The following is a 26,690-nucleotide window of genomic DNA, read 5'->3' on the forward strand; positions in this document are numbered from 1 at the left end:
GGACATGTTCCTTTGTCACGATACACTAAATGTCTATAAATTTAAAAGAAAACAGTACAATGTATCAAATATGACTTGTAAATAAGTAAAAAGTCAATATACGGAGAAAAAAATGCAGCACTAACAGCACACAAACAGCACGATATGGATATAAATTATAAAGAAAACTAATATGCTAACAATATACAAACAGCATGACAAAGGTCCTAATCTGGCTGGCATAAGAAATCATTAATTTGCATATAAAATTAGGGCTTGAGGTATGCATATACATTAAAAAGAAGCTATGCTGTTGTGGCTCGGTCTAGTGCAAAGTCAGAGTACCGAGCCATGGCTCAAACTGCCACTGATCACTTGGGTTAGAGCCATGCTAGAAGGCCTTGGAATTCAGATAGAATTGCCTATAAAAATGCAATGTGATAATAAAGCGGCTACCTATATAGCCAATAACCCGGTCTTCCACGAACTGATTAAGCATATCGAAGTGGATTGTCACTATATTAGGGACTTAGTTCAAGCAGGGATTGTATCTACTGAATATGTTGCTTCAAAAGATGAAGTTGCAGATATTTTTACCAACAACCATGATAAATGCTGATCAATGTCTCATGAGTGTGCAATGCTGGTGCAGGCATGACACTTATGTGTGTGTGTGTATTGTTTGTGTATGTCTGTGAAAAGTTACAAGTGGATCCTTTCATAGTTGCCTCTTATTGTAACAAAAAACAACTTTAAAAAGCAAGAAGATAAAATGAAAATTTGCAATTTGGAAATGACAATAAGAGAGAGGTTTCAAACAAAAACATTAACAACCCTAACTCTTAACCTCAGCATGCATTTCCTGCTGCAGCCAAGTGTATCTTTCTTCTGTCATCCTTTTTTTTCTTTCCTTTTTCTCCTCCTCTTTCCTCATCCCATTTTTTATGTTTTATTTTTTTTGTGAGTACTGTTGTACTTGTACCCAAGCAGAACCTGCACCCACAGGTTGCACTCGCATCACAGCAATGTTGTTGTGGTATGGATCCCAAAATGGTGCGTCCATGTATCATAGATGCTGATACAATGATGGTACTATACATTTAAGTTGTTGATATCTTAAAGAGATCATGGTGTTTTTTTTTAATCATCTTTTTGTGATATTATGATCAGAATTTTGTATGTTTAAAGTTTCAATACATTGGAAACCTTGGGCTGTTATAATTATAGTAAGAAGCAACAATGGAGAAGGCTTCAGACATGAAAAATGAGTCCCAAGTGGTGTTATAGGTAAGATATTGCTGAGTTTAAGCTGCTTTTTGCTTTATAGATTTGTTGATGGTTAAAATGGTTAATGGGTCGACGAAGCCCTATTGACTATAGGATTTCATGATCACACTTCCCAGTTCCCTTCATCCTCCTTCTTGTCTGTGCTATTTCTCAGTTGGATCTTCATTGGGACTACATTATACCATCAGCAAGTCAATCCTTGTAGTCCATAGCGTGCTATATAACTCTCTCCCCACGTTGATCTCTATTTTACTTTTTTCTGCATGTGTGCCTAATTCAACACTAGTTAGTTAATGCTCTATTTATAGTATCATTGGTTCGCAACATAATATTGGTTAACGCCTTTTTATAAAGGTTGATGGTGGCTCAAATACTGAGAACCTGGCCTTGCAAAATATACAAGCTAGAGTACGAATGGTTGTATCATTTATGCTTGCATCTCTCATGCCTTGGGTTCATAGTAAGTCTGGCTTCTATCTTGTCCTCGGAAGTTCAAATGTTGATGAAGCATTGCGTGGATACCTAACCAAGGTATAAACATCTTTATTATTAACTATTTGTCTCTAACGTATTTAATGATGCTTTTTTATTTTTCATGATATCAGTCTGGCCTTCCTGGAAGTTAGTTGTCTGAGATTTTCTATTTATTTTGTGCAGTATGATTGTAGCTCAGCTGATCTCAATCCAATAGGGAGTGTTAGTAAGGTTGATCTCCGTTCATTTCTTCGATGGGCTTCTGTTAATCTTGGATTTACATCCTTGGCCGAAGTTGAAGCAGCTCCTCCAACTGCGGAGTTGGAGCCCATTCGTGCAAATTATTCCCAGGTCCTTCTGCGCACTGATTTAGCTTACCTTTTGAACTGCTACATTCCTATGGCATCTACCTTGAGATGAAAAGGAATGGTGTTTTTCTGCCTGATCAAACAATTATATTTTATATATTATGAACCTTCTGTTTTCACTTTTCAGATGCTTTCTTGTTCCTCTCACTTTAGAGTTATTGAAACTTTTTGAAGCATTATTGAAATAACTAAGGCTATTGTGAATTAGGGACATAGTTGTAATTTTCTTATTCAGCATTTGAGTGTCTTTGGCATTTAGAAATGTTTATAGACGACAAATTGCAGATTTCTATAAGAAAGCAGTAACACTTCTTACTGTTTTGTAGTATCCTTACACTTTTGGCCAAGGTACCTTCCTCTGTATATAAAATTGTATAACAGTCTCTATATTCCTTGTCAATAAGCGCTTACAGCTGTTACTGTTTTTTATCTTTACATTTTGGGCTATCTACCTTTCTTTGTGTATCAAATTATGTAACAATCTCGATACATTTCTAACAAAAAACCAATAAGGCATTTTGGCTACTCAACTTTTCTTTTAGCAAATGACCTGGTCTGAAACTGAACCGAGTGTGTTTTGGTGGATCTCAACTTCCCATTTATCTGGCTCTGGTTTGCACCTTAAAAGGTTATGACTCTTCTATGATGCCCAGGTATATAAACCTCCTAAGAATTCTCAAAATCTTTGACACATAGGGTGTTACAATTCACTTTCATTGAGGAAGACACATCCTCATGTTGGACCCAGGCCCAAGTATCAAACTTGACTCCGATATCAAGTCCAATGACCTGGTTCAGTCCAGGCATTTGAGTAAGTTTTGGACCAGGTCATAACAAATTTTATTGGTGTAAATGATGCAAGAAAAGTTGATGGGAACAGGCTTCAACAAATCCAGTATGCAGAGTAGGTTCACATGAATTGTCTGCATGCTCTCAAAGATCTAACTTAAGTAAAGCACACAAAATAATGGAACTGAGGCTGAATTCTTCAAAAGAAAAGCTTCAAAAACTTGAGAAGACAAGGAGGCATTACCTCTAAATGAATGCAGCAATTGACAAAGGAGCTAGCGTCGAGCTAGGTCCAATGTCTAGAATTCTAGCAATGCCAGCTCAAGCAGCCAAACATTGGCTGAGCAAATAGGAAAACAGGAAATTACCAATGTAAAAAAGAACAGTACAGAAAAGAAAACAGAAGTTTATGTTGTTCCCTTGTGCTTACTTTGCACAGTGGTGTTATTCTACCGTCTGCTTTTCTCTTTGAGTCCAATTGCAGTGTTTATGCCCCCTTTAGTGTTACGTTGCCTCTAGCAGGGGCTAAAAGTTTACATTTTGGTAATGCACTAGGCCTGCTCTCAAGTACGCTTTTTGTTACCCGTTTTCTAATCCTTTTGTGTTAAAAGCTGATTATGTTTTCCTAATCTCTCTTTCTGCTGCAAACTTAGCAACTTAAGCAAAAGTATTCTTGTGGGAATAGGGGACAGCTGTGTAGTCATAGAATTTTAAGAAGTCATTTAGAGACATCCGATAAAATTGGAACGATATAGAGAAGATTAGCATGGCACCTGCGCAAAGATTGTAATATTTTGATGTATATCACCAAACCACCAGATGAAGTCTTGACGAGGCGCGAAAAGACGAGAAGAGGAACAAATTGCTCGAGAAGAGAGAGAGAAGAATAAAGGCCGTAGGCTTGGCACCTGCCCCTTGTCATTAATATATATTAATTTGTGTTACATGTAAATACACAAAACAACAATAAAAATTACAAGTATGCCACCGTTGTGGTCAAGATGGGTGGGGTCAGACTTGACCCGAACCATATCTTAACAGACCCCTCAAGTTGTACATGAGGTTTGATCATGCACTTTGTTGAATAATATTTGTGTTAGGTGGTGTTTTTTGAATATTTAAAAGTTTAGGAACAACTCTTTACAAATTAGTGTTCTAGTTGTGGACTTCTTTTGTAATTTGTTATTTTACCCTATTCTCATTTAACATGGGATTAGGGCAGATTAGTGGATATGAAAAAGTTCTCTCTCTCTCTCGTTCTCTTCTCTTCTCTCCCTTGGCTGCACGCAACATGGTATCAGAGCATAACCTTTCTTGGGACTGAAACCTATCTCTCACCGTGATCATCCTCTTCCTCTTCTTCTGTTCTCGTGGAGAATTTTGAGGGCAAGACAGTTTGAACTCTCAAGCAAAAGATTAAAAACCCTAGATCGATGCGTTGTTGAAGTGGACGTGGATGAAGATTGGTTAAACATTCTTCAAGCTGGATGGAAGTCGCAGGTGTCTCCTTCACGTGGCAGAAGTTTTCTTTGGTGTCCCTGGTCACAGCTTGAATGGAAGTTGCTGGTATTTGCTGGATGTCGCAGGTGTCTCCTTGTGTCTGATGGATGTAGCAGGTGTTTTCTTCAAGTCGCAGAAGAGCATGGAAAGTTATGTGCAATGACCAGTTTTCTGTCAGCCGTGGATCTGCCCTAGTTTTCTGTCAGCCGTGGATCTGCCCTAGATGTTATAAAGGGAATATATATATATTTTATCGCAGAAAACTCCTTATCATCTGCGTACGTTATAGTCTCTTCCTGCTGCATATACCAGTGTTGGAATCTACGTACGTTATAGTCTCTTCCTGCTGCATATACCAGCGCTGGAATCTACGTACGTTATAGTCTTCCTGCTGCATATACACGTTCTGCCCTGCTGCATATATTAGTGTTGTCTGCGTAAGGCATAGTATCTTCCTGCTGCATATACTAGTTCTGCTCTGCTGCATATATTAGTGTTGGCTGTTTTTTTGTGGTGTTACAATGGAGCTTGGACAACAGTCTAATATGGGAGACAGTCCTAGGATTGAGTCTTATACTGAATACAAAGTGGTTGGGAATCCTTTCTTCTATGGTTCTACTGTGAAATTAGATGGTCACAACTATGAAATCTGGTCACAAATGTTTATGATGTCTGTAGTAGGGCATCGGAAAGACCACATCATTGAAGAAGATGAACCGAGTGTTAAAACTGGGAAATATACCACATGGAAAGAAGATAATAGTATTGTTATGTCCTGGATCATGAACAGTGTGCAGACAGATATAGCTCCTACTCTTGCCTACTATACGACTGCCAAACATATGTGGACGTTCTTGAGACAAACTTATTCTCATAACAAGAATGTCTCAAAAATTTTACAAGTTGAGGAAGAGTTACTCAAACTGCAGCAAGGTGAATTGGAACTATCTCAATACTTTGCTTCAGTTAAAGTTGCGTATGAACGATTGAAGGTTCTTCGACCTCCATGCCAGGCATGTTACAAGACACATTTTGAGCAGACTATGGTGGCTAAGTTCTTAGCTGGTTTGTCCCCTAAGTATGAGGTAGCAAAAGTTCAGATGCTTACTGGAGCAGAAATTCCAGATCTTGCTGAGGCATATAATAGACTCAGTAGATTGGTTGTATCTCTCTCTCAGTCCCAGAGTGAGTCTCCTTCTGTAGCCTTAGCTATGTCTGGAGGGCGTGGACAAGCCACTAGGGGTAGAGGCTCAGGTCGTGGTGTAGGGGGCAGAGGAAGATTTCAATGTACATTTTGTGGAAAATTGGGACATTTAGAAGATAGATGTTGGGACAAACATGGTAGACCGTCTTCTACTTCCCATGGTAGGGGATCTAGTACTTCAGGAGGCAGAGGGACCTTCTCTTCTCAGATTCTTGTAGGGTCTGCCCGAGCTGCTACACCACTTGGAGAGACTCCTTCCTCGATGAATTCTGAGAACTCTACAGTGACTATGAGTAAGGCAGAGTATGATCAGCTTATGGCTCAACTATCTCTTCCTACCACGATGTCTACAGCTTCCTCCTCGGTCATGGTGGATTCCTCTTTATCTGTTGCTAGTACTTCCCATGAACCAGGTACTATGAGGATTATTGATTCTAGGGCTTCGAAACACTTTTGCAGTCAGCCTCACGTATTTACTTCATTGCATCGTTTTCCACAGCCTCAACATGTTAGGCTTGCGAACGGAAAGCTTTCTCGATGTTAAACTTCCTGGTTCTGTCCTTCTTTCCCATGTTTTATATGCTCCAAAGTTTCCTGCTAACCTTTTATCTGTTACTCAGTTGACGAAAGATTTGCATTGTAGAGCCATATTTGATCCTGGTTCATGTGTTTTTCAGGACTTACAAAATGAGAAGACGATTGGTGGCGGCCATGAGCGCAAGGGAGTGTACCTACTGTCGGAGCCAGTGGAGGGCGTGGCATCTATGGCTCTATCTACACCAACCCCATACCAGTGGCATCTCCGACTAGGCCATCCTTCATTATCCAAGCTTCGTGGTGTTCTCCCTAATATTTCTGTGTCTGAGTCATTCCAGTGTGAGGCCTGTCAATTAGGCAAACACACTAGAAGTAGTTTGCCTTCCAGCAGTTTGTGTCAGCATTGTCAGTAACTTCTATTCCCTCCAGTCACCAACAAGCATTACTTGATCCTAGGTGGCGGCAGGCTATGCAGGATGAGATGGAGACTCTAATGCAAAGGAGAACATGGGAATTGGTTGATCCTCCATCTGGTTGTGATGTTGTGGGCTCCAAATGGGTATTTACCATCAAGTACCTGTCTGATGGCTCAGTAGAGCGCTACCAAGCTCGTCTTGTAGCAAAAGGTTATACCCAAACATATGGGGTGGATTTCTTTGAGACTTTTTCTCCTGTGGCTAGGATGGGCACCATACGTCTTATTGTATCTGTTGCAGTACATTATGATTGGCCCTTATATCCGCTGGATGTCAAAAATGCCTTCTTATATGGGGATCTTGATGAGACTGTGTATATGCAGCAGCTTCCTGGCTTTGAACGTCAAGGAGAGTGTGGTAAGGTGTGCAGGCTTAAGAAAGCTATATATGGCTTAAAACAAAGTCCTCGTGCGTGGTTTCACAAATTCTCAGAAGTTGTGTTAAAATGTGACTTTAAGAGATCTCAACTGGACCATTCGTTATTCGTTATGAAAGGATCTAGAGGTACAGTTGTGTTAGTGGTGTATGTTGATGATATTGTTTTGGCAGGTGAATGTGAGTAGGAGGTAGCTCATACAAAGAAATTTCTACAACAACACTTTGTTACCAAAGATCTTGGCCAGCTACGCTACTTCCTTGGCATTGAAGTTGCTCGTAGTAAGGAAAGAGTTGTGTTATCACAAAGGAAGTATGTTCTTGATCTGTTACAGGACACAGGGATGCTGGGAGCTAAACCTGCAACTCTTCCTATGAACCCATGGGTACATCTATATGATGATGACTCGGAAGAGATAGCTTCTCATGCCTACGGGTCGCTGATTGGTAAGCTTCTCTATGTGACAGTAACTCGGCCAGATATTAGCTTTGCTGTGGGAAAATTAAGACAATTCATGGAAAAACCAAGAAAATTACATTGGGATGCAGCTATGTTAATTGTCAAGTATTTGAAGTCCTCCCCTAGCAAAGGCCTTTTCTTTAAAAAGGGTACATCTCTTGATGTTAAAGCTTATAGCGATGCAGATTATGCAGGCTCAGTTGATGATAGGAAGTCCACCACAGGGTTTTGTGTGTTTGTGGGAGAAAATCTCATCTTTTGGAGAAGTAAGAAGCAAAATGTTGTTTCTAGGTCTAGTGCGGAGTCTGAATATCGTGCTATGGCTCAAACGGCTGCTGAAATGACGTGATCTAGATCCTTACTTGAGAGTCTTGGTATTTCTACTTCTACACCTATGAAGGTGTTTTGTGATAACAAGGCCGCCACCTACATTGCCAATAATCCAGTATTTCATGAGAGGACAAAGCACATCAAAGTAGATTGCCATTATATTCGTGATATGGTTCAAGAGGGAATCATCTCCACTATACATGTAGCCTCTAAAGATCAAGCCGCTGATATCTTCACTAAAGTCTTGCCTATTGCAGAGTTTTCTATATGTTGTGACAAGCTGAGCATGATTAACATCTATGCTCCAGCTTGAGGGGGAGTGTTGAATAATATTTGTGTTAGGTGGTGTTTTTTGAATATTTACAAGTTTAAGAACAGCTCTTTACAAATTAGTGTTCTAGTTGTGGACTTCTTTTGTAATTTGTTATTTTACCCTATTCTCATTTAACGTGAGATTAGGTCAGACTAGTGGATATGAAAAAGTTCTCTCTCTCTCTCGTTCTCTTCTCTTCTCTCCCTTGGCTGCACGCAACACACTTGTTCTTCAATTCCCAAAAATGATGCCTTATGTGTCACACCCCGACCTTTTGACACACAACCATTTTTTTTCTAAACATCAAACATGGAGGTGTGACTACACAACAGTTCAAAATAAATGAGTCAAGCAATTCAAAACAATGGGGCGAACTTTCATTTATAGAACAACGTCATTTCATACAAAATCACATCCCTATACATGACAAAAATGCCCCAAAATCCTAACATTGATGCCTAACAAAATAAGACATCAATACAAACGAAGCAAGACGCGTCGGCACTATACAAACAAAACCTAAAACCTCCCCAATAGGACGTGAGTGAAACCATCTGCTCAACCTGCTGCCTGGGGTCCGCCAAAACCTGAAAAAGAAAACAACTGAAGGCTCAGCCTTCGCAGTATGACAACAAGCCAGGAAAATGCCAAACCTTCTCAAGTAAGGCTCAAATAAGAGAACAAATATCAACCCATCTATCATCATGTCGTGTCAGAGTACGACACGTAAAGGCCACTTGATGGCCACACTAACACAATGTCAATCACATGCGAAGCATGCTTAAACATAACACTTGCATTCAGATCATTCACATACACATCAGTCACATGCATTCCATCATATACATCACATTTTCATTAACTTCAGTGTATTAACAGTTCCTGTAGGTGCAAACACAGACACGTGCACACCGCGGGCGGCCTACAGCCGAGAGACAACCCCCGTGGTGGCCCAGAACAGTATGGATCCATCCATCCGCTGCAGCGGTAGAGCACTCATCCATGGATGTGTGAGTTCCAAGAAGAGACATTCAGCCTTCCCTAGGACACCCAGGTTGGGAAGGCGGGAGCCTATGCTCCAAGCACATCACACAACAGTACCCTGGGGCCTTGCACCGCCTACGCTCCGAACAGGCGAGACCAGTGGCAAAAGCGGGACAACTCCCAAACACATAGCCACATCCCACTGGCCTCTCATCTCTTATTCATTCATTCTTATCATTATAGTTACACATTCACAAGATGACTGGCTAGCACATGAGGTTAGTACACTTCACGATTGCACCCATACCTCCACATGAGGTCTATACATACAGTAACAGTCATTGCTAGCTGTCATACCATACGGGTACAACTACCCTCCAAATCATCCATTTGCATCATTGCCCATGGCAATGTATATGCAACAACATACACATTCATAACGATCATCTCATCAATCACATCTTTTGAAGACTTAGCCAAACCACAGAGAGTAGTCTCGATCTGCGGTTGGCTCGTAGTTGTCCTATGCAGTTATCATTCTATGATGCTTTCTAATGCACAATTGGGGTCGAGGAGACACTCGTCTCGATACCCCACCTCATCTGTCCTAAACAGTTATCAATTCTAGCATGCACATGCAAACGCGTAACATTTTCAAAACAAACGACCATTCATATCATATAAGCAACATACATATACTCATTTACAAGGCAATCAATCAATTAACATCACAATCCTAGGATCCCCTGATCCTAGGAACGCACAATCACACATTGGCCTCAGGCAGGGATTTGCCTGGAATGCCGCCATACCTGTGGCGTGCTCACCAATTTCTTCAAAACTCCTCGAGCTTTGAACTCAAGGTCGACGGGACGTTTCCAGTGTACCTGCAAACATAAACCAAAGGTAAGATTCCTACTAGATACCTAAACAATTCAAACAAATACAAACAGAATCATTGAGGCACGTGTCATCGCCTCAAGAGGGGGTCGACGGGTAGTGTCGACAAACAAGCTCTCCATTAGGCCTCCTCCTTACAACTTGACGTTGGCACAAAATATCAAAACCCACAACCATCAATCAATTCATCACTAACACCTTCCTCAATAACGTTCTTTAATTAAGACATCAACCCCAAAGTCACATCCAAATACGTATATTTTCCCAATTAACTTCATGACACACCCGTTCACAAAAGCATGTGTTACGTGCACCCTAAGACTGTTCTAAATCTTCCTCACAACCTCACAATCTCTACCATGCTTCCCTAATGCTTCGAAAATTAATCCATCATGCTTAAATGATCATCAAATGTATGAATCTTCGCTTTCCAACATAGTCCTAAGCTTTCCCCCAAAAACAAAATCACTAACATGCGTTCCAAATAATTAATACTAAGCTCTTAGCATGCTCAAACAGTAATTATACATGCTCTAATCGATAATATTCAATAATTTGGGCTTGATTAGATCTTGCTCACCCCAAAACAAGAGTCCGAACTGTTGTAACGTCTCCGACAGCCACCCCAAGCGCTCAATCGATCCCCAAACGGCAAAAATCGTGCCAAGACTCCACCACCTAGTCGCTGATATGAGGGGAAGAATACGTTCTCCTAGCTGCAAATCGACCAAACCCACAATATAATCAAAATCAGCGAGAAGGGGCCTCAAGGGAGGGGTCTGTCATAAAAAAAAAACCTACGGTAGATGTTAGGTAGGCTGAAAATGAGAGGGAGAAAGGGTTCGGTCAAAAGGGGAAAAGAAGGCAGTGAGGTGAGAGCACGTGAGGGAAGGGAGAGAGGGCGCTGTCAGAGAAAAAAAAACAGGCAGAGAAGTGAGAGCGCCAGAGAGTCGAGAGGGCAAAAGAGAACGCAGAGGGAGAGAGCGTGCAGAGAGAGAGACAGACAGACAGACGGAAAAAGGGGAACAAGGGGGAGACAGACAGAGAGGCGACAGTGGGTGAGAGTGGTGGAGGAGAGGAAGGGAGAAAGAAAGGATAAGGAGAGGGGGAGACCGATGGCTTACCTATGCAACACCGTCGCCACCGCCGTCCTCGCCGCTGTCGGCACCACCTCCGTCTTCTTCTTCTTCTTTGCACTAGCCCGAGAGCACCCAGGAGATAGACGAGAGAAAAGAGGGAAAGGCGAGGGAGAAGAGCCCTCGCGTCGGCTCTTTCATGCCAAGGGTTCGGGTCCGGGTCTGCATCCCGATCCAACCCGACCTGCTCAAAACATGACGAGCGTTACATTATGAGACCCTTGGTAAATAGATCAGCCACTTATTGAGACGTGAATATATAAGTAGGAACAATCTCGTTTTCCTCAACCTTCTGGCAAATGAAGTGTTGATCAATCTCTATATGCTTAGTATGATTATGTAGAATAGGATTGAAAACAATCTTGATCGCACTTTGGTTATCACAAAATAGAGATGATTGAGCAATGGGAAGGAGAGAGTTCCCTAAGAAGATGACGCAACCATGAAGCTTCAGCTGTGCTAGCAGCCATTGCCCTATATTCTACCTCAGTGCTCAATCTGGCAACTACACATTGTTTCCTGCTACTCCAGCAAATAAGATTGGAATGGAGGAAGATACAATAACCTGAAACTGATCGTCTATCATCTGGATCACCTGCCCAATCTGCATCAGTATAGGTGGAAATGGTATGTCCATTCAAATAAGTTGACTGTCTTGTGTAGACGAGTCCATCCTCAAGAGTAGCCTTAAGATAACGCAAAATACGTTTAGTAGCATTCATATGTTCTTTTGTGGGTGTGTATAAACTGAGAAACTTGATTCATTGCATATACTATGTCTGAGTGTGTAAAGGTGAGATATTGCGACATGCCAACTATACTCCGATAAGAACTAGGATTTGAGTATGTATTACTCCCATCAAAGGCATTCAATTTTGTATTGAGAACACTAGGAGTATTTATGGGTTTGCAATTTGTCATACCTGCTCTATCCAAAATATCAAAAGTATATTTGTGTTGCGTAAGAGTTAACGTGTCACCCTTTTTATCAAGCTCAACACCCAAGAAATACCGTAGTTCACAGAGATCCTTCATCTTGAATTGTTACCTCAATACTTTCTTAACGTGAGATATATAACATGAAGAATTTCCAGTAAGAACTATGTCATCTACATATATAAGTAGCCAATTAGTAATTTCACCTGAATGATATATGAATAAGGAATGGTCAAATGAACTTTTGAGAAAGCCAGCCTACTATATATAAAGAGAAAATCTATCGAACCATGAGCGAGATGCTTGCTTAAGCCCATACAACGATTTTTGTAATTTACACACTCATTGAGTTGGATCATTGGTAGCATAACCTGGAGGTTGTTCCATATATACTTCTTCCTTTTGAAGAAAAACATTTTTAACATCGAATTGATATAAAGACCATCCATGCGAGACTGCAAGAGAAATGATAACCCGGATCGTTCCCATCTTGATAACTGGACTGAAAATCCCATCATAATCTTCCCCGTACTGTTGAGTGAAGCCTCTAGCCACAAGACGAGCCTTAGAACTATCAGTACTTCCATCGGGTTTATATTTGATTTTGTAAACCCATTTTGAACCTACCACATTCTTATTATCTGGACGAGGAACAATCTCCTAACTTTGACATTCATTTAAAGCAGCCATTTCTTCATTCATGGCCTCAACCTAATATTTGCTCTTGCATACATGTCGTGAACTATGTCACATGAGTGTGGGGTGCGGGTGCAAATGTGGGTGCTGGTGCGACGTATCCAAAAAAAATTTGGGTACGAGGGTGCGGCGAGGGTGTATATATATAATATATTTATTATATATATATAAATATATGTATTCGTAATATGTACAATTTTAGCTTGTTTTTTAGTTTAATCTTTCCTTTCTTTTTACTTTTATTATTATACATACCGAAAGGAAGGGACAGGGAGAAGAAAAAAATGAAAAATATTTTGAACTTGCATAAGAAAGGATGTGGTTGGGGTGCATGTCAAAGCAGCACCTGTCACACCCCAACCTTTTGACCCTCAAATAAAATTTGTTTTTTTTTTCTCAAACATAAAGCATCGAGGTGCGACGACACAACAATTCAAATGGAAATGAGCCATGCAATTTCGAACAATGAGACAACTTCTCATTATATAATCAATTTCATTCATACAAAAATCACGTCAGTACGTATGACAAAAATGCTCCAAACCACAACTTTGATGCCTAACAAAAACAAGACATCAAAGAGACCAGGACACGACGTGCCGACACTACAAATGACCCAAAACCTCCCCAGTAGGATGTGAGTGAAGCCATTTGATCTAAATCACATGGGTACTTCAGTAAGGTCCACGTACCCGTGTCGCCGTACCCGTACCCAAAATGGGTACTTTGACACTTGGGTACCTATAGATTCAAACTGCTTAATTTTACTTTGATTTAATTTTTTCCACCTTACTTTTTATTATATTCTTTGGATGTGAAAATTCGATTGATTTTCATATTTGACTAGGGATCTGCTTGGTTGTCCATATGTTTGAAGTTTTTCATAGGTTTCTTAAACAAACTGCTGCAAGAGCTGTTGATATATATTGTCTATGTTATTTATTTGTTTATGTTGATGTATATTCTTTATTTTGATACATATTTTCTAAGTATTTCTTATTGTTTATATATATATACGGCCGTGCCCCGCACCCAAGTTCTTTTGAAAATGGTCAGTACCCGCACCGGTACCCGCACTAGCACCCATACCCGTACCTATGTGACATAGCATCTTATCAACCTGCTGCCCCGGGTCCGCCAAAACCTGAAAAAAGAAACAACTGAAGGCTTAGCCTTCGCAGTATGACAACAAGTCAGGAAAATCCCTAACCCTCTACAGTGAGGGCTCAAATGTGGGATATAACAATTTCGAAAACAATCACTATCATGTCGTGATGGGGCATACTTTTCCATGGCATGCCATGAGAGCCTCTCACATATACCACGACATGTAAAGGCCACTTGATGGCCACCATAGCACATGCACAAATCACATGCACCTCATGCATAAACCTATCATTATCATTCACACCACAATATGTAAAGGCCACTTAATGGCGAAACTCAACATAATTCATAATCGCATTAACTTCATGCATATTCACTACATTCACATACACTTCATTCATATTTACAATCACATTCTTCTCATTTATTTTAACTACGAAACAATTTTCTATCATGTTGTAGTAGGGCACACAATCACATAACTTGTCAAGAAGCCCTTCACATGTAAAGGCCACAATATCACATTTAATAGTCACACGCAATTCAGGCATACCGCATCATTCATATCACTTCTTTCACATTCTTTCATTTACATTAACTTTAGTGAATTGACAGTTCCTGTGGGTGCAAACACAGGTACGTGCACACCGCCGGCGGCCTACAGCCGAGAGACAACCCCCGTGGTGGCCCATAATAGTATGGATTCATTTCCGCTGCAGCGGTAGAGCACTCATCCATGGGTGTGTGAATTCCAAGGAGAGATACTCAGCCTTCCCTAGGACACCCAGGTTGGGAAGGTGGGAGCCCAACGCTCTAAGCACATCACACAACAGTACCCTCGGGCCTTGCACCGCCTGCGCTCCGAATAAGCGAGACCAGTGGCGAAGGAGGGACAACTTCCAAACACATAGTCACATCCCACTAGTCTCTCATCTCTTATTCTTTCATTATTATCATTATAATGCACATTAACAAAAAGACTGGCTAGCTCATGAGGTTGGTACACTTCACGAGTGCACCCACACTTCCAATTGCCTCCACACGAGGGCCACACATAACATTAACAGTCTTAGCTAGCCGTCATAACAATATGGGTACATCTATCCTCTAATCTCATTCAATTGCATCATTGCCCACGGCAATACATATGCAACAAATCTCCACATTCACATTCATAAAAATTCACATCTTGTCAAACACATCAATCACATCTTTGAAAACTTAGCCAAATCCCGGAGAGTAGTCTCGATCCGTGATGGCTCGTAGTTGTCTTATGCAATTATCATTCTATGATGCTCTCTAATGCACAATCGGGGTCGAGGAGACACTCGACTCGATATCCCACCTCATCTGTCCTAAGTAGTTATCAATTCTAACATGCACATGCAAATGCGTAACAATTTTTAAAGCAAGCTTCTAATAGCTTTCCAAAACAAAACTTGTCACATGACAAATCATTCACAAAATGACTGGCTAGCTCATGAGGTTGGTCCACTTCACGAGTGCACCCACACCTCCAATTGCCTCCACACGAGGTCTACACATAACATTGACATTCTTAGCTAGTCGTCATAACAATACGGGTACAACTACCCTTCAATTCATTCAATTGCATTATTGCCCATGGCAATGCATATGCAACAAATCACAACATTCACAATCACGCACATCAGTCACATCTTTCAAAACTTAGCCAAACCACGGAGAGTAGACTCGATCCATGATTGGCTCGTAGCTGTCTTAGGCAGTTATCAATCTATGATGCTTTCTAATGCACGATTGGGGTCGATGAGATACTCGACTCGATACCTCACCTCATCTGTCCTAAGTAGTTATCAATTCTAGCATGCACGTGCAAATACGTAACAGTTTTCAAAACCAGCTTCTAATAGCTTTTCAAAACAAAGCTTATCACATATCAATCATTCGCATGCGTACATACATTCACTCACAAAACAATCATTCAATCACATCACAATCATAGGATCTAACAATCCTAGGAACACACATTCTCAAGTTGGCCCCAGGCAGGGATTTGCCTGGAATGCCGCCATACCTGTGGCGCGTCCACAAAATACTTCAAAACACTTCGAGCTACAAACCGCGTTGCTCAAGGTCTACTTGACGTGCCCGGTGTACCTGCAAACATAGTCAAACGATAACTTCTCTATTCGGACCGCTTTCCAATTAATACAAATCTGACAATACAATCATTGAGGCATGTCATCGCCTCAAAAGGGTGTCGACAAGTAGTATCGACTCACAAAATCCTGGCAGCCACCTCACGAGTTCGAGAGATCCTCCAACGGCTAAAATCCTTCAAGGCCGCCACCACCAATATATTCTAGTCACTGTTAAGAAGGGGAGAACACATCCCCAAACTGCAATCCATCCAACAGCCACAAAAGAGTTGAAATGAGTGAAAATGGAGTTTAAGGGAGGGGTCTATCACTAGAAGAGGCCCACGACAGTAGTGTGGGAGGTTGAAAACGAGTGAGTGAGGGGGAAACAAGGGATCGGGTGAGGGAGACAGGTTTGGCATAAGAGAGCAAGAGAGAGCATAGGGAGTGTTCGGTTGAGGGAGAGGGCTCGAGCAGGGAGAGTTCAGACAGATGGAGAGCAGACGGAGAGGGAGAGAGAGCATGAGAGTGGCAGAAAGGGCGAAACAGTACGGGAGAGAGAGGGATTGGTGCGGTGAAGGGCGAGCGAGAAAAAGAAGAAAGAAAGGATAGGGAAGGATCGGCGTTTCTCACCTGTGCGCCACCACCGCCGTTAACCTCTGTCGCCGCTGCTCAATCCTCCGCCTTCTTCTTCTCTGTGCTAAGGTTGTAGCAAAGGGAGAGACGAAGAGAGGAAACAAGGGAGAAGAGGGAAAGAAGAGGCAGGGGAGGGCGACGTCGGGACCCTCTTTCGTGATGGGTTTGGGTCCGAGTCTGGGTCCCGATCTGACCCGACCTGCCCAAAACAAATAGCGTTACAGCACCAGCATCATGTCGACATGGGTGCGGCCCCTTTTTTGAAGAGTTCGTGTGGCATAGATCGTGAAATATGCACAATTGCGCACGACAGTTTTTGGATTGTAACGTCTATAGCCCTTATAATTTTCTACATAACCCACAAATCTGCACATAATAGCTCGATCTTGAAATTTATTTCTCAAGGAAACATCAACATGAACATAACAGACACATCCAAAAACACGTCATCATAATTTGGTTGTTCTTGATGTAAAATAAAGAATGAAGATTTTCTTTCAAGTATAGATAGTGGCAGTCGACTAATGACATGAACAACAATATGGAAGGCTTCAATCCATAAATTCATGGGCACATCTGTGTCATGCAACATACTTAGTGCGCTTTCAGTTATGTGTCTATGTTGTCTTTCAGCAACACCATTCTGCTGTTGTGTGTGTGGAGAGGAAATCTGTAAAGTGATCCCATGATTTAGTAAATACTTAGTAAATTTATTTGAGATGAACTCACCCTCACCATCACATTGAAAATGCACAATATTGCTAGGGTATTTGTTTTGGACCAAGGCATGGAATTGAGTGAATAAGCGGAAAACCTCTGATTTACTTTTCATGAAATGGATCCATGTGTAACGTGAATAAGAATCAATGAAACCAACATAATACTTGCTCCTGGAAGAAGAAGAAACGAGAGCAGGCCCCCAAACATCAGAATATATGGTATCAAATAACTTTGAAGTTCGCTTATTTATTGATTGAAAAGGAAAAGCATGACTCTTACAAATATGACAGCTTGAGCACATGCTAGACTCATTGACTGGACTTAGACTGGACTTATGTAATAGTTCATCTGCAACAAGACTTTGAATGAAAGACCAACTACAATGTGCTAAACGACCATGCCAAATGGATGGCTTATCACACTCTGTTATATTGACTTCACTCTGACTGGAAAAAGATGAATCTGAAACACATGACGTGGACACTTTTGGAGCTTCTTCAATGATGTACATGTCTCCTTTGCAAAGACCCTCAGCGAATGTCTTCTTGGTTCGAGCATCTTTGACGCAAACAGAAGAAGGTGTAAACTCAACAGAAGAATGAGTATCATCAATAAGCTTTGACATAGAAAGCTCCACTTGCAGTCTGATCACTAAGTCTTCAACTCCTTTATTGCTATCAATCGCAAGCAATGCCATTATCAGAGTAAAATCTCATTAATGTAGATGTCTTGAACTCAAGAGCGTTATCAATGAGAATGCTTTTAAACAAGAATACCAAATTGAGTTTTTATTTCAATAATAAGGTTCTTGAGACTACATATGGCTTCAGACATTTCTTTCAAAAGGAAAACCCAAGTGACTCGAGAATAATCATCAACAATAACAAGGAAATAACGAAATCTAGACTTATTAGCAACTCTACTAGGGCCCCACACATGAAATGAACATAAACCAGAGGCAAATGTAACACGACAATGTAAGTCATTAGTCAATTGTCTGACTGATAAAAGATTAATGAGAAACTTAGGAGCATATAACACATTAGGAATTGTCATAGACTAGAAAATCTTAATATCTCTGTAACTCATAATGGGTGACCATCTGCTATTTGCAAGTTTCACATGACGAGTCTGAGGTAATGTGTGGTGCAAGGTAAACAATGAAAATCTACTATAAAAGTGCTCGGATGCTCCTGAATCAATAATCCAAGTAGTACTTGTATCATATGGAGTAGTATTGACAGACATTATTGTCTATCATAACTATGGAGGCCGACGGCTGAATAGATTTGTGTGCTAAGAACTGTTCATACTCTGACTTGTTGATATTCACTGTCACAATCTCAGGATGGAAAGAAGACAAAGACCCCTCTACTACTAATGAAGTTGCCTGGACAGATTCAATAGGAGACTGTAATGAATTCTTGCCTTGCTTAGATGCAACACCTCTTCCTAGGGATGCAGCGGAAGGACGACTATGCTTATCCCAACATTGGTTCTTCAAATGCCCTATTTTTCCACAGTAGGTGCACTGAAATCTCTCACGACCTCCTCCTGACCCTCGACTTATGTCCCTTCCTCTAGAGACACTACCTCCACGGCCTCCTGAAGCCACCAAAGCAGAGGTAGGAGCATCATCGGAAGGTGGAGAAAGGGTCACAGCAAGATGGTTGAGTTTGTTGTAAGCCTTAGCTAGGTCAAGGATTTCTGCTCCAGTCAACATCTGCGCCTTTGCTACTCCGTATTCAGAAGAGAGACCCTGTAGCAACTTTGCCACCATAGACTTTTCTTAATGATGAGTCAATGTGAACATAATACACACATCCGGAAACCTTAATGATGAGTCAATGTGAACATAATACACACATCCGAAAACCCTTAAATCATTGTAGTTTGGATTTCGATCAAAAAGAGTGAAATAAGGAGATTTTGAATCCAAAATTGTCATGGTCAAACGATTTATTATATGTACAGCACAGCAGTGTGAAAAGTCTCTGTCCATAGAGTAATAGGAGTGTTACTATCATGCATCATACTCATACCACTTTCCACGATGTAACGATGTTTCTGTTTAGCTACGCCATTTTGCTGTGGGGTGTATGAGCATGAATTCTGTCGAGTTATCCCATTTTCTCCTAAAAAGTTAATAAAGTCATGTGAAGAATATTCTCCCCCACCATCACACTGGAAATGCACAATCTTATACGAAAAGTGTGTTTGAATCATGGCATGAAATTCTCGAAAGATACTAAACACTTTTAATTTTTGTTTCAAATCCAGTATATCGAGAATAAGAATCTATGAACAAAACATAATAGTGGGAGCCAGACAAGGAATCAATGGGAGCTGGCCTACAGGATAGACAATTTCAAAAGGTTTAGAAGCTCTTTTATTGATATTATGAAAATGAAGTATATGACTCTTACATAGTTTGCAACTAAAACATTTTTTGTCATAGGAATCAAAAGATAGACTGGATTTTGAATGAGATTATCTTATGCTATTTTTTCCAAAAACCCACAACTACAATGTCCCATACGACCATGCCATAAATTTGGCTTATGACATTTGATTGAAGACAGCTAGAACTTGGAATTTGTGAAGGTGCTTTGGAAGGAAAGCATGTCAATTGCGTTGGACTTGAAGAGGGCTGTAAGAAATAAGGACTTTCCTTGAAGACATACATATTTTCTTGTCGTTCCCCTTTAGGGAATGTTTCTTCGTTAGAAGATCCTTGGCATACACAAAGGAAGAAGTAAATTCAATAGATGAGTTTGTATCATCTACAAGTTTAGAAATGGAAATAATATTCTTTTTAATATTTGAAGCAAAGATAACATTTGACAAATATAGTGGAAATGGTGATGTTGGAAGAGAAATTTGTGCATTCCCAACATGTGTGATAAGATGAAAACTTCTGTCACCTGTAACTATATTACTTTTACCAGAATAAGAAAAAAGGTAATGTAACTTACCAGCATTTCCGGTTGCATGAGTAGTAGCACTTGAATCTCATTTGCCTTGATCATTTTGTTTCATCATCATCTTGGAGAGAGCAGTCACTAATATTTGTTGCACATCGGCTCGTGGGAGTTTGACATTCTATTCAACTTCAGGTTTATTGCCTTTGTTTTTGTGGGTTGAACCAGCAATTTGCTTTGATGTGACCCTTCTTGTTACATTGGAAACACGTTTTCACCTTTTCTTTATTGTATTGGTCTGAAATCTTCCTGTAACACTCAGTGTTGGCAGAATACCTCGGCCATTTTGTCCTATGCCCACGGTTCATGTCTCTTTGATGAGCCCCATTTCCTTTTCCATGACCTGCAGCAGCTTCAATAACTAAAGCATTGGGAGCATTACCTTGGCTTGTTCCTCCTATCAGTTGTTTCATTTTCATTTCATGTTGAAGCAGCTTGCCCTGAAGTTCATTGAAGGTGGGCAAGATAGGCAAAACTTCAAGAGCAGTAGTGAAGGCATAAAAATTTGGTCCAAGACCGCTAAGAGTTTGCTGGACTTTTTCTTCGTTGGAAACAAGGTATATAGCAACTCTCAACTGGTCAGCTATCCCTTTAACATGACCCAAATATTCTATAATCGACATTGACCCTTTGTTGAGATTCTGAAATTCCTTCTTCAAATATATTATATGTGCCTATGAAATCTGAGAATAGGTTTCGGTGAGTCTAACCCATAACTATCTTGCTGTACAGTCATCAGAAAGAGAAATCAACACTTCTTGAGAGAGCGTTGATGTGATATATGCAACAAGACTTTGATCTCGTTTCATCCGTGTTATAAATTGAAGACTACAAATTTCTTGAGTGGAAATTGTCTCCCCTCTCTCATTCTCAATCTCTTGTTGAATGAACTATGGTGGGATTGGAATGGAACCATCAAGATGCCCGTATAGATCTTGACTCCTTATGGAAGGAGTGATCTGCCTTTTCCAAGTAAGGTAGTTGGAGTGGTTCAGTTTTTCAGAAATAAGGTGTCGTAAAAAGTTGGATGACATACCGTCTTGGGAGAGAATATCTATGATAATTTATATACCTATCAACGTAGATATATACTATGTACTAACAGAAATATAAGAATGTTGTCAAGATAGATGAAGGATTAGGAGTAGAATGTTAGAAGGGGTATAAGAGAAAACCAACCAGGAGATTTCAAGTCTAGTCAAACATTCTCTTTGGTAGAACCAGCCAAACCTTGCTCTGATACCATGTACGATTTTGGGTATCAAACTATAACCCACGATCAGTTTCAGCAAAGGAAAGGTTAAGAGAGGGAACAAGAAAAGAGAAATGAGAAAGGGAGGTGAGTCGCTACATTCTCACGCAGCCCATTTATATAATGATTCCTCTACAATAATCTAGAATGAAATAATCACAATAATCTAGAGTCTAGAGTGAAACAACACAATAATCTAGAGTCTAAAATAAAACAATTAGAAAAATTACAATCATAACCCTGCCTAGATAAATGTGATCAGACATAGTTAGACGTGTTGGATTTGGATCAGATTAGATCCAACAACTTATCAAAGGGCCTTGTGTTTTCAAGAGGATTTATGTAGGGAAAAAAACTCAAGCCCTAATTTTTGGACAAAAAAGGACTGGAGTCTTTTTTTTTTATGGATACAGTCACAAGTACTTTGACCGTACCCAATACCCATTGACTCGTACTTGACCCCTGTTTGGGGCCATATCGGTAGCCATACTGGTATCGTACCCAACCGATACAGGTACTATGCCTGAACTGCAATACCCAAGTGACTTTGTGTGAGAGCAATATTACAAACCATGATCCACAATTTAAGATATAGAAAAAAGATTGAGATTTAATTCAACAATACATCTAATAATTGGTAATTTGAAAATCTTTGAATTTTTTACCTCCTTTTCAAGATGTTCAATTTTAAACAAGTGGTTACTGCAGTAAAAACAACACTGGGATATGAACTCGTTTGCATATGGACAAACATGATTCAACTGGAGTCATTTAGACTGGGCTACTGAGTTTAAAAGCCAGGGAATTATATCTTGAGATGGGGTGGTTACTGCATTGATAGTTGGAGTATCTGGTTTGGAAAAAGGTTGAAGCACTTCTGTCTCTTGAGAAAGTGATGCTGCTCCCAATGGAGTTAGGCTCTTCCTCATCTTCCTTACATGAATAAGTATTTTTCTCTTATCTTCCTCACTTGAATTGATTGCTTAATGATGTTCATTTGGAAAGGGAATCCAGTTCTAGGTAATTAGATATTCACACAACTGTTTTTTTTTCTTTCTATGATAATCTCTTGTATCTTGGAGATGCAAGAAATACCAGAAGTTATTTTTATATACTATTGGGGTATAGTAGGGACTATGTCACATAGATACGGGTACCGGTGCGGGTGCGGGTATTGACCATTTTCAAAAAACTTGGGTGCGGGGGTACGGCCGTATATATATAAACAATAAGAAATGCTTAGAAAATATGTATCAAAATAAAGAATATACATCAATATAAACAAATAAATAACAGAAAATATATATCAATGGCTCTTGCAGTAGTTTGTTTAAGAAACCTATGAAAAACTTTAAACATATGGACAACCAAGCAGCCCCGTAGTCAAATATGAACATCAATCGAATTTTCACATCCAAAGAATAGAAGAAAAAGTAAGGTGGAAAAAATTAAATCCTAATAAAATTAAGCAGTTTGGATCTATAGGTACCCAAGTGTCAAAGTACCCATTTTGGGTACGGGTACGGCGACACGGGTACGTGGACCTTACTGAAGTACCCATGTGACTTAGAGTAGAGAGCAGCAGCTACTGTAACAATAAAAGTTATATGGCTTCGGCAATTGTTAGAGGACATTGGTGTTCACTTGGAAAAACCTGCAAAATTGTGTCGTCATGAAAAGAGTTCAGTTATAACTGTATAAAGCTCAAAATCACACATTTTATGAGCGAACAAAGCATATGAAGATAAATTGTCTATTTTGTTAGAAAGGAATACTTGAAGAAGACAATTGATCTCCCTTGTGTGGCCTTGAAGTTTCAGATTGCATGCTTCACCAAGGCATTGTGTTCTCCTCATTCGAACTTCCGATTTTGAAAAACTTGGCAGTAGCACTTTAAGTTTAAGCTTGAGGGAGGGTATTAAGATATGTGTAGAAACTGTTAATATTTATCCATTTATATGATATATATATATATATATATAACACATGCATATGTACGTATAAATACATACATATCTTAATCATATTCATATGCATAAAGGGCTGAATCATGATATTCTCTTTTCTTATGTTTCTTTCATTTTCGAATTTCTATCTTGTATTTTTCATTTTCTTTTCCAGTCTGCAGCTGCACGAAACTCTTTTCTAGATCACTCGCTGGCTCAGTGCTGGCTTATCCTATATGTTGAGGACTGTTCTCTCTTCTATCTTATCTTTTTTTCTTCCTCTTATTCATTCAATAAAATTCTTTATTTTTAGTTTGTCATACTGCATGTTGAGTGCACGTGTACTAAGTTCTTTTGAACCTTTTGGTGCTTTTGAGGTCTGACGCTCATTCTTATTTTCTCTTAAGGTCTTGGGGTTCGTTATTGACAGGTGCTTCTAATTTACATTAATATCCAATAGTATTACTCATAGTGGAGGGAATTGTTTTGCAAATGCATGATGGTCTTTATTCATTGTGTCATCTATTTGTTTGTTTTTGTTCAAGAAGAATGTTTGCTAACTGCATAACTGCAGATCGAGGGTGAGTTAGTACAATAATTAGAGAATGATAGATTACAAATGTGACATATGGCAAATGAAATAAATCGTCTTTCTGTTGAAAGATATTCACTTACACTGAAGAGTATGTAGATTTGCTATCTTATGAGTTATGTCTGGACACAGTTAGATGAAGTGGATATGGGCATGACATACGAGGAGTTATCATTATATGGACGGCTTAGAAAGATTTTCAGATGTGGCCCTGTGTCAATGTTTCAGGTTGGTTTCAGAATCTCAGATATTCAGAAATGGTCACCTTTTGTGTTCTACTATTTATATTGTCAGATAAAAATTTAGTTAAATTGTTATGGGATGAAATGGTCTCTTGTTTTCTTTGTCCTTGCACATGTAGAAGAGCACATGTATTCTTCTGCAATCCTGCTTCATGCCAAATGTGAAGTCTTCCAGCTATTCGGGGTGTATTTGGGTCTCAAACATCTTCATAGATGTTTTTTGACTCTCTGAAGTGTCTATAGGCAAGTTTTTCTCGGACTTTTGAAATTAAAAAATCAGAAAATTGTAAAGAACGTAAAGAATAAAATAAAAAATTATGAAATAAGTTTTCTGCTAATTTCATTATAAAATGTTGATAAAATTCAAGATAGTTTAAAAAGTCGAAGGCAATAAGAAAATGGAAAAAATGCACCAGAGTACTTATATATTTTCTCTGTGGGGAGATTCTGCAGCACTTTTGATATAATATATATATATTGGCAATGTTTTGAAAAACTGCCACTTGGTAAGCATTTTATTCATTTTCAGCAATAATGTTGAAATGTTCTTATAGTAACATCGATATATGTGACTATAATCTCCAAGAGAGGGCCTGTATTGAAGCATCCTTGTAGCCTTAAAATGAAAGCAAGTCCAGAGCCTAGCTCTGTGGGAAAAACTTCTTCGATAGAAAACAGCTACCTTATTTGCTTGTATAATAGGTTTTCGAAATGAAACAGGCGACTGTGCACTCTTGTGAAAACTTACCATCATGTCTGAAAAGGGAATGATGAACAATGTCAGAAAATGGAATCACCCAGAAGGAGCAAATATTTCTTTGATCCTTTTAAATTATTCATTGTAGTGGAGCTGTGCCCAATTCGGATTAGTAACTTCTCCTTTTATGTTTCAGAACCTTGTCCATGTCTGGCATGGCAGGCTTACTTCTTCTGAGGTGGCAGCAAAGGTCAAGCACTTCTTTAAGTACTATTCAATGAATCGGCATAAAATGACTGTTCTAACGCCATCATATCATGCTGAGGTATTGTTGTGATGTGGATTTGATTTAATTGTTGCTTGTGTCGTGCTATTATTTTGATACAGACAGTATGACCAAGAGATTTGTCATTTTCAGCATGCCGTGGGTTGTTTTCAAATTCATTCAACCTAATGATTTTCTAGCTATATTCAAGATTTTGTCTGTTACGTTTTCGAAACTTTTGTGCTCAATAGAGAATGATTGACTTTCTGCAGAGTTATTCACCAGAAGATAATAGGTTTGACCTTCGCCAGTTCTTATACAACACGAGATGGCCTTACCAGTTCCACAAGATTGATGAACTCGTGCAGAAAAGTGAAGCCTGTGGCATCCCTTTGGTCAAACCCAGTGAACCAACAGCATTGGAAACATCCAAGGTCCATGCAGGTGGAATGGGTGTTATAGCTGCTAACGCTGGGAACCCAAGCACCGGCTTGTGATTGTTGCAATTTGGAGGGCTTTCAATGCCCCGCTTTAGTGTTAAATCTCAGAGAATAATTCATGCTCTTATAGAATATCTTGACTTAAATATTTCTGTGTACTTTCTCAATAAGGGTGTGATGAGATGTCCCTCACTTGGGAGGCAGTTGGAAAATTGGATTCTGCTTCCGTATCTTAAATTGATACCTAGGAAACACATCCTAAAGGAATTTAGCCCCTCTCATTCTAGGTCCATTGTATTTTCACCTGATGCATGATGTAAAAGGGTGCCTTGGAGATGTACTCTCTCTCTCATACACACACACACGCACGCACGCACACACACACATGTTTGAGATTTCGTTGTGTTGAGACGGGCATACTCTAACTTTTTATAAGTTTATCTTCTTAAAACATATAGCGCCTTATTGGTGGATCAGGGCTTGTTTGACGGGCATAGTGTAAGTTTGATGACTCCATGTTGCTGCTTAGCTGGAAAGTTGGAAAAGTTGGTAGGCAGAACGGAGTTATGTAGGCCTGCACAAGGAGTCGAGCTAATTCAGGTTGGACTCCAACCCAGCTTGAAAAAACTTGACTCAAGCTTGACTTGTTTATAAACAAGTTTGACCTCGAGTTTAAATTTACAGTTGAAATGTTAAAAGAGTTGAGATTGAGTTGTAAGAACTGAATTAGGCTGGACTACGTAAAATCAGTTCATTGTAGTTGAATTAATTAAATGGGTTAAATTAAACAAGTACACCTCGAGTTTAAATTTATAGTTTAAATGTTAAATGAGTCAGTTTCAGTTGTAAGAACTCGAACAGGTTAGACTATGTAAAATCAGTTCATCGTAGTTGAATTAATTAAATGGGTTAAACTAATTGATGAGTTAAATGAGTTAAAAGAAACTA

General features: G+C 39.7%; 1 protein-coding gene and 1 pseudogene across 2 annotated transcripts in view; both read left to right on the forward strand.

The window, feature by feature from the left end:
* The window catches only part of LOC116264357 (glutamine-dependent NAD(+) synthetase), an 87,428-nt gene extending 61,346 nt beyond the window's left edge, over positions 1 to 26,082 (forward strand). Inside the window, exons 9-13 of one of the 2 annotated variants that reach the window (XM_031644500.2) lie at positions 1,621 to 1,797; positions 1,924 to 2,091; positions 24,231 to 24,326; positions 25,234 to 25,362; positions 25,575 to 26,082. In XM_031644500.2, coding sequence (XP_031500360.1) covers positions 1,621 to 1,797; positions 1,924 to 2,091; positions 24,231 to 24,326; positions 25,234 to 25,362; positions 25,575 to 25,799 — 795 coding nt within the window. In that variant the 3' untranslated portion in view covers positions 25,800 to 26,082. The remainder of the gene's footprint in view (positions 1 to 1,620; positions 1,798 to 1,923; positions 2,092 to 24,230; positions 24,327 to 25,233; positions 25,363 to 25,574) is intronic. The other variant, XM_031644501.2, reaches the window with a different exon arrangement.
* LOC116265089 (U6 spliceosomal RNA) lies at positions 3,615 to 3,711 on the forward strand (annotated as a pseudogene).
* Positions 26,083 to 26,690: the final 608 nt, after the last annotated feature.

Source organism: Nymphaea colorata, chromosome 11, assembly GCF_008831285.2.
Source record: "Nymphaea colorata isolate Beijing-Zhang1983 chromosome 11, ASM883128v2, whole genome shotgun sequence".
NCBI classification, from domain to species: Eukaryota; Viridiplantae; Streptophyta; class Magnoliopsida; order Nymphaeales; family Nymphaeaceae; genus Nymphaea; species Nymphaea colorata.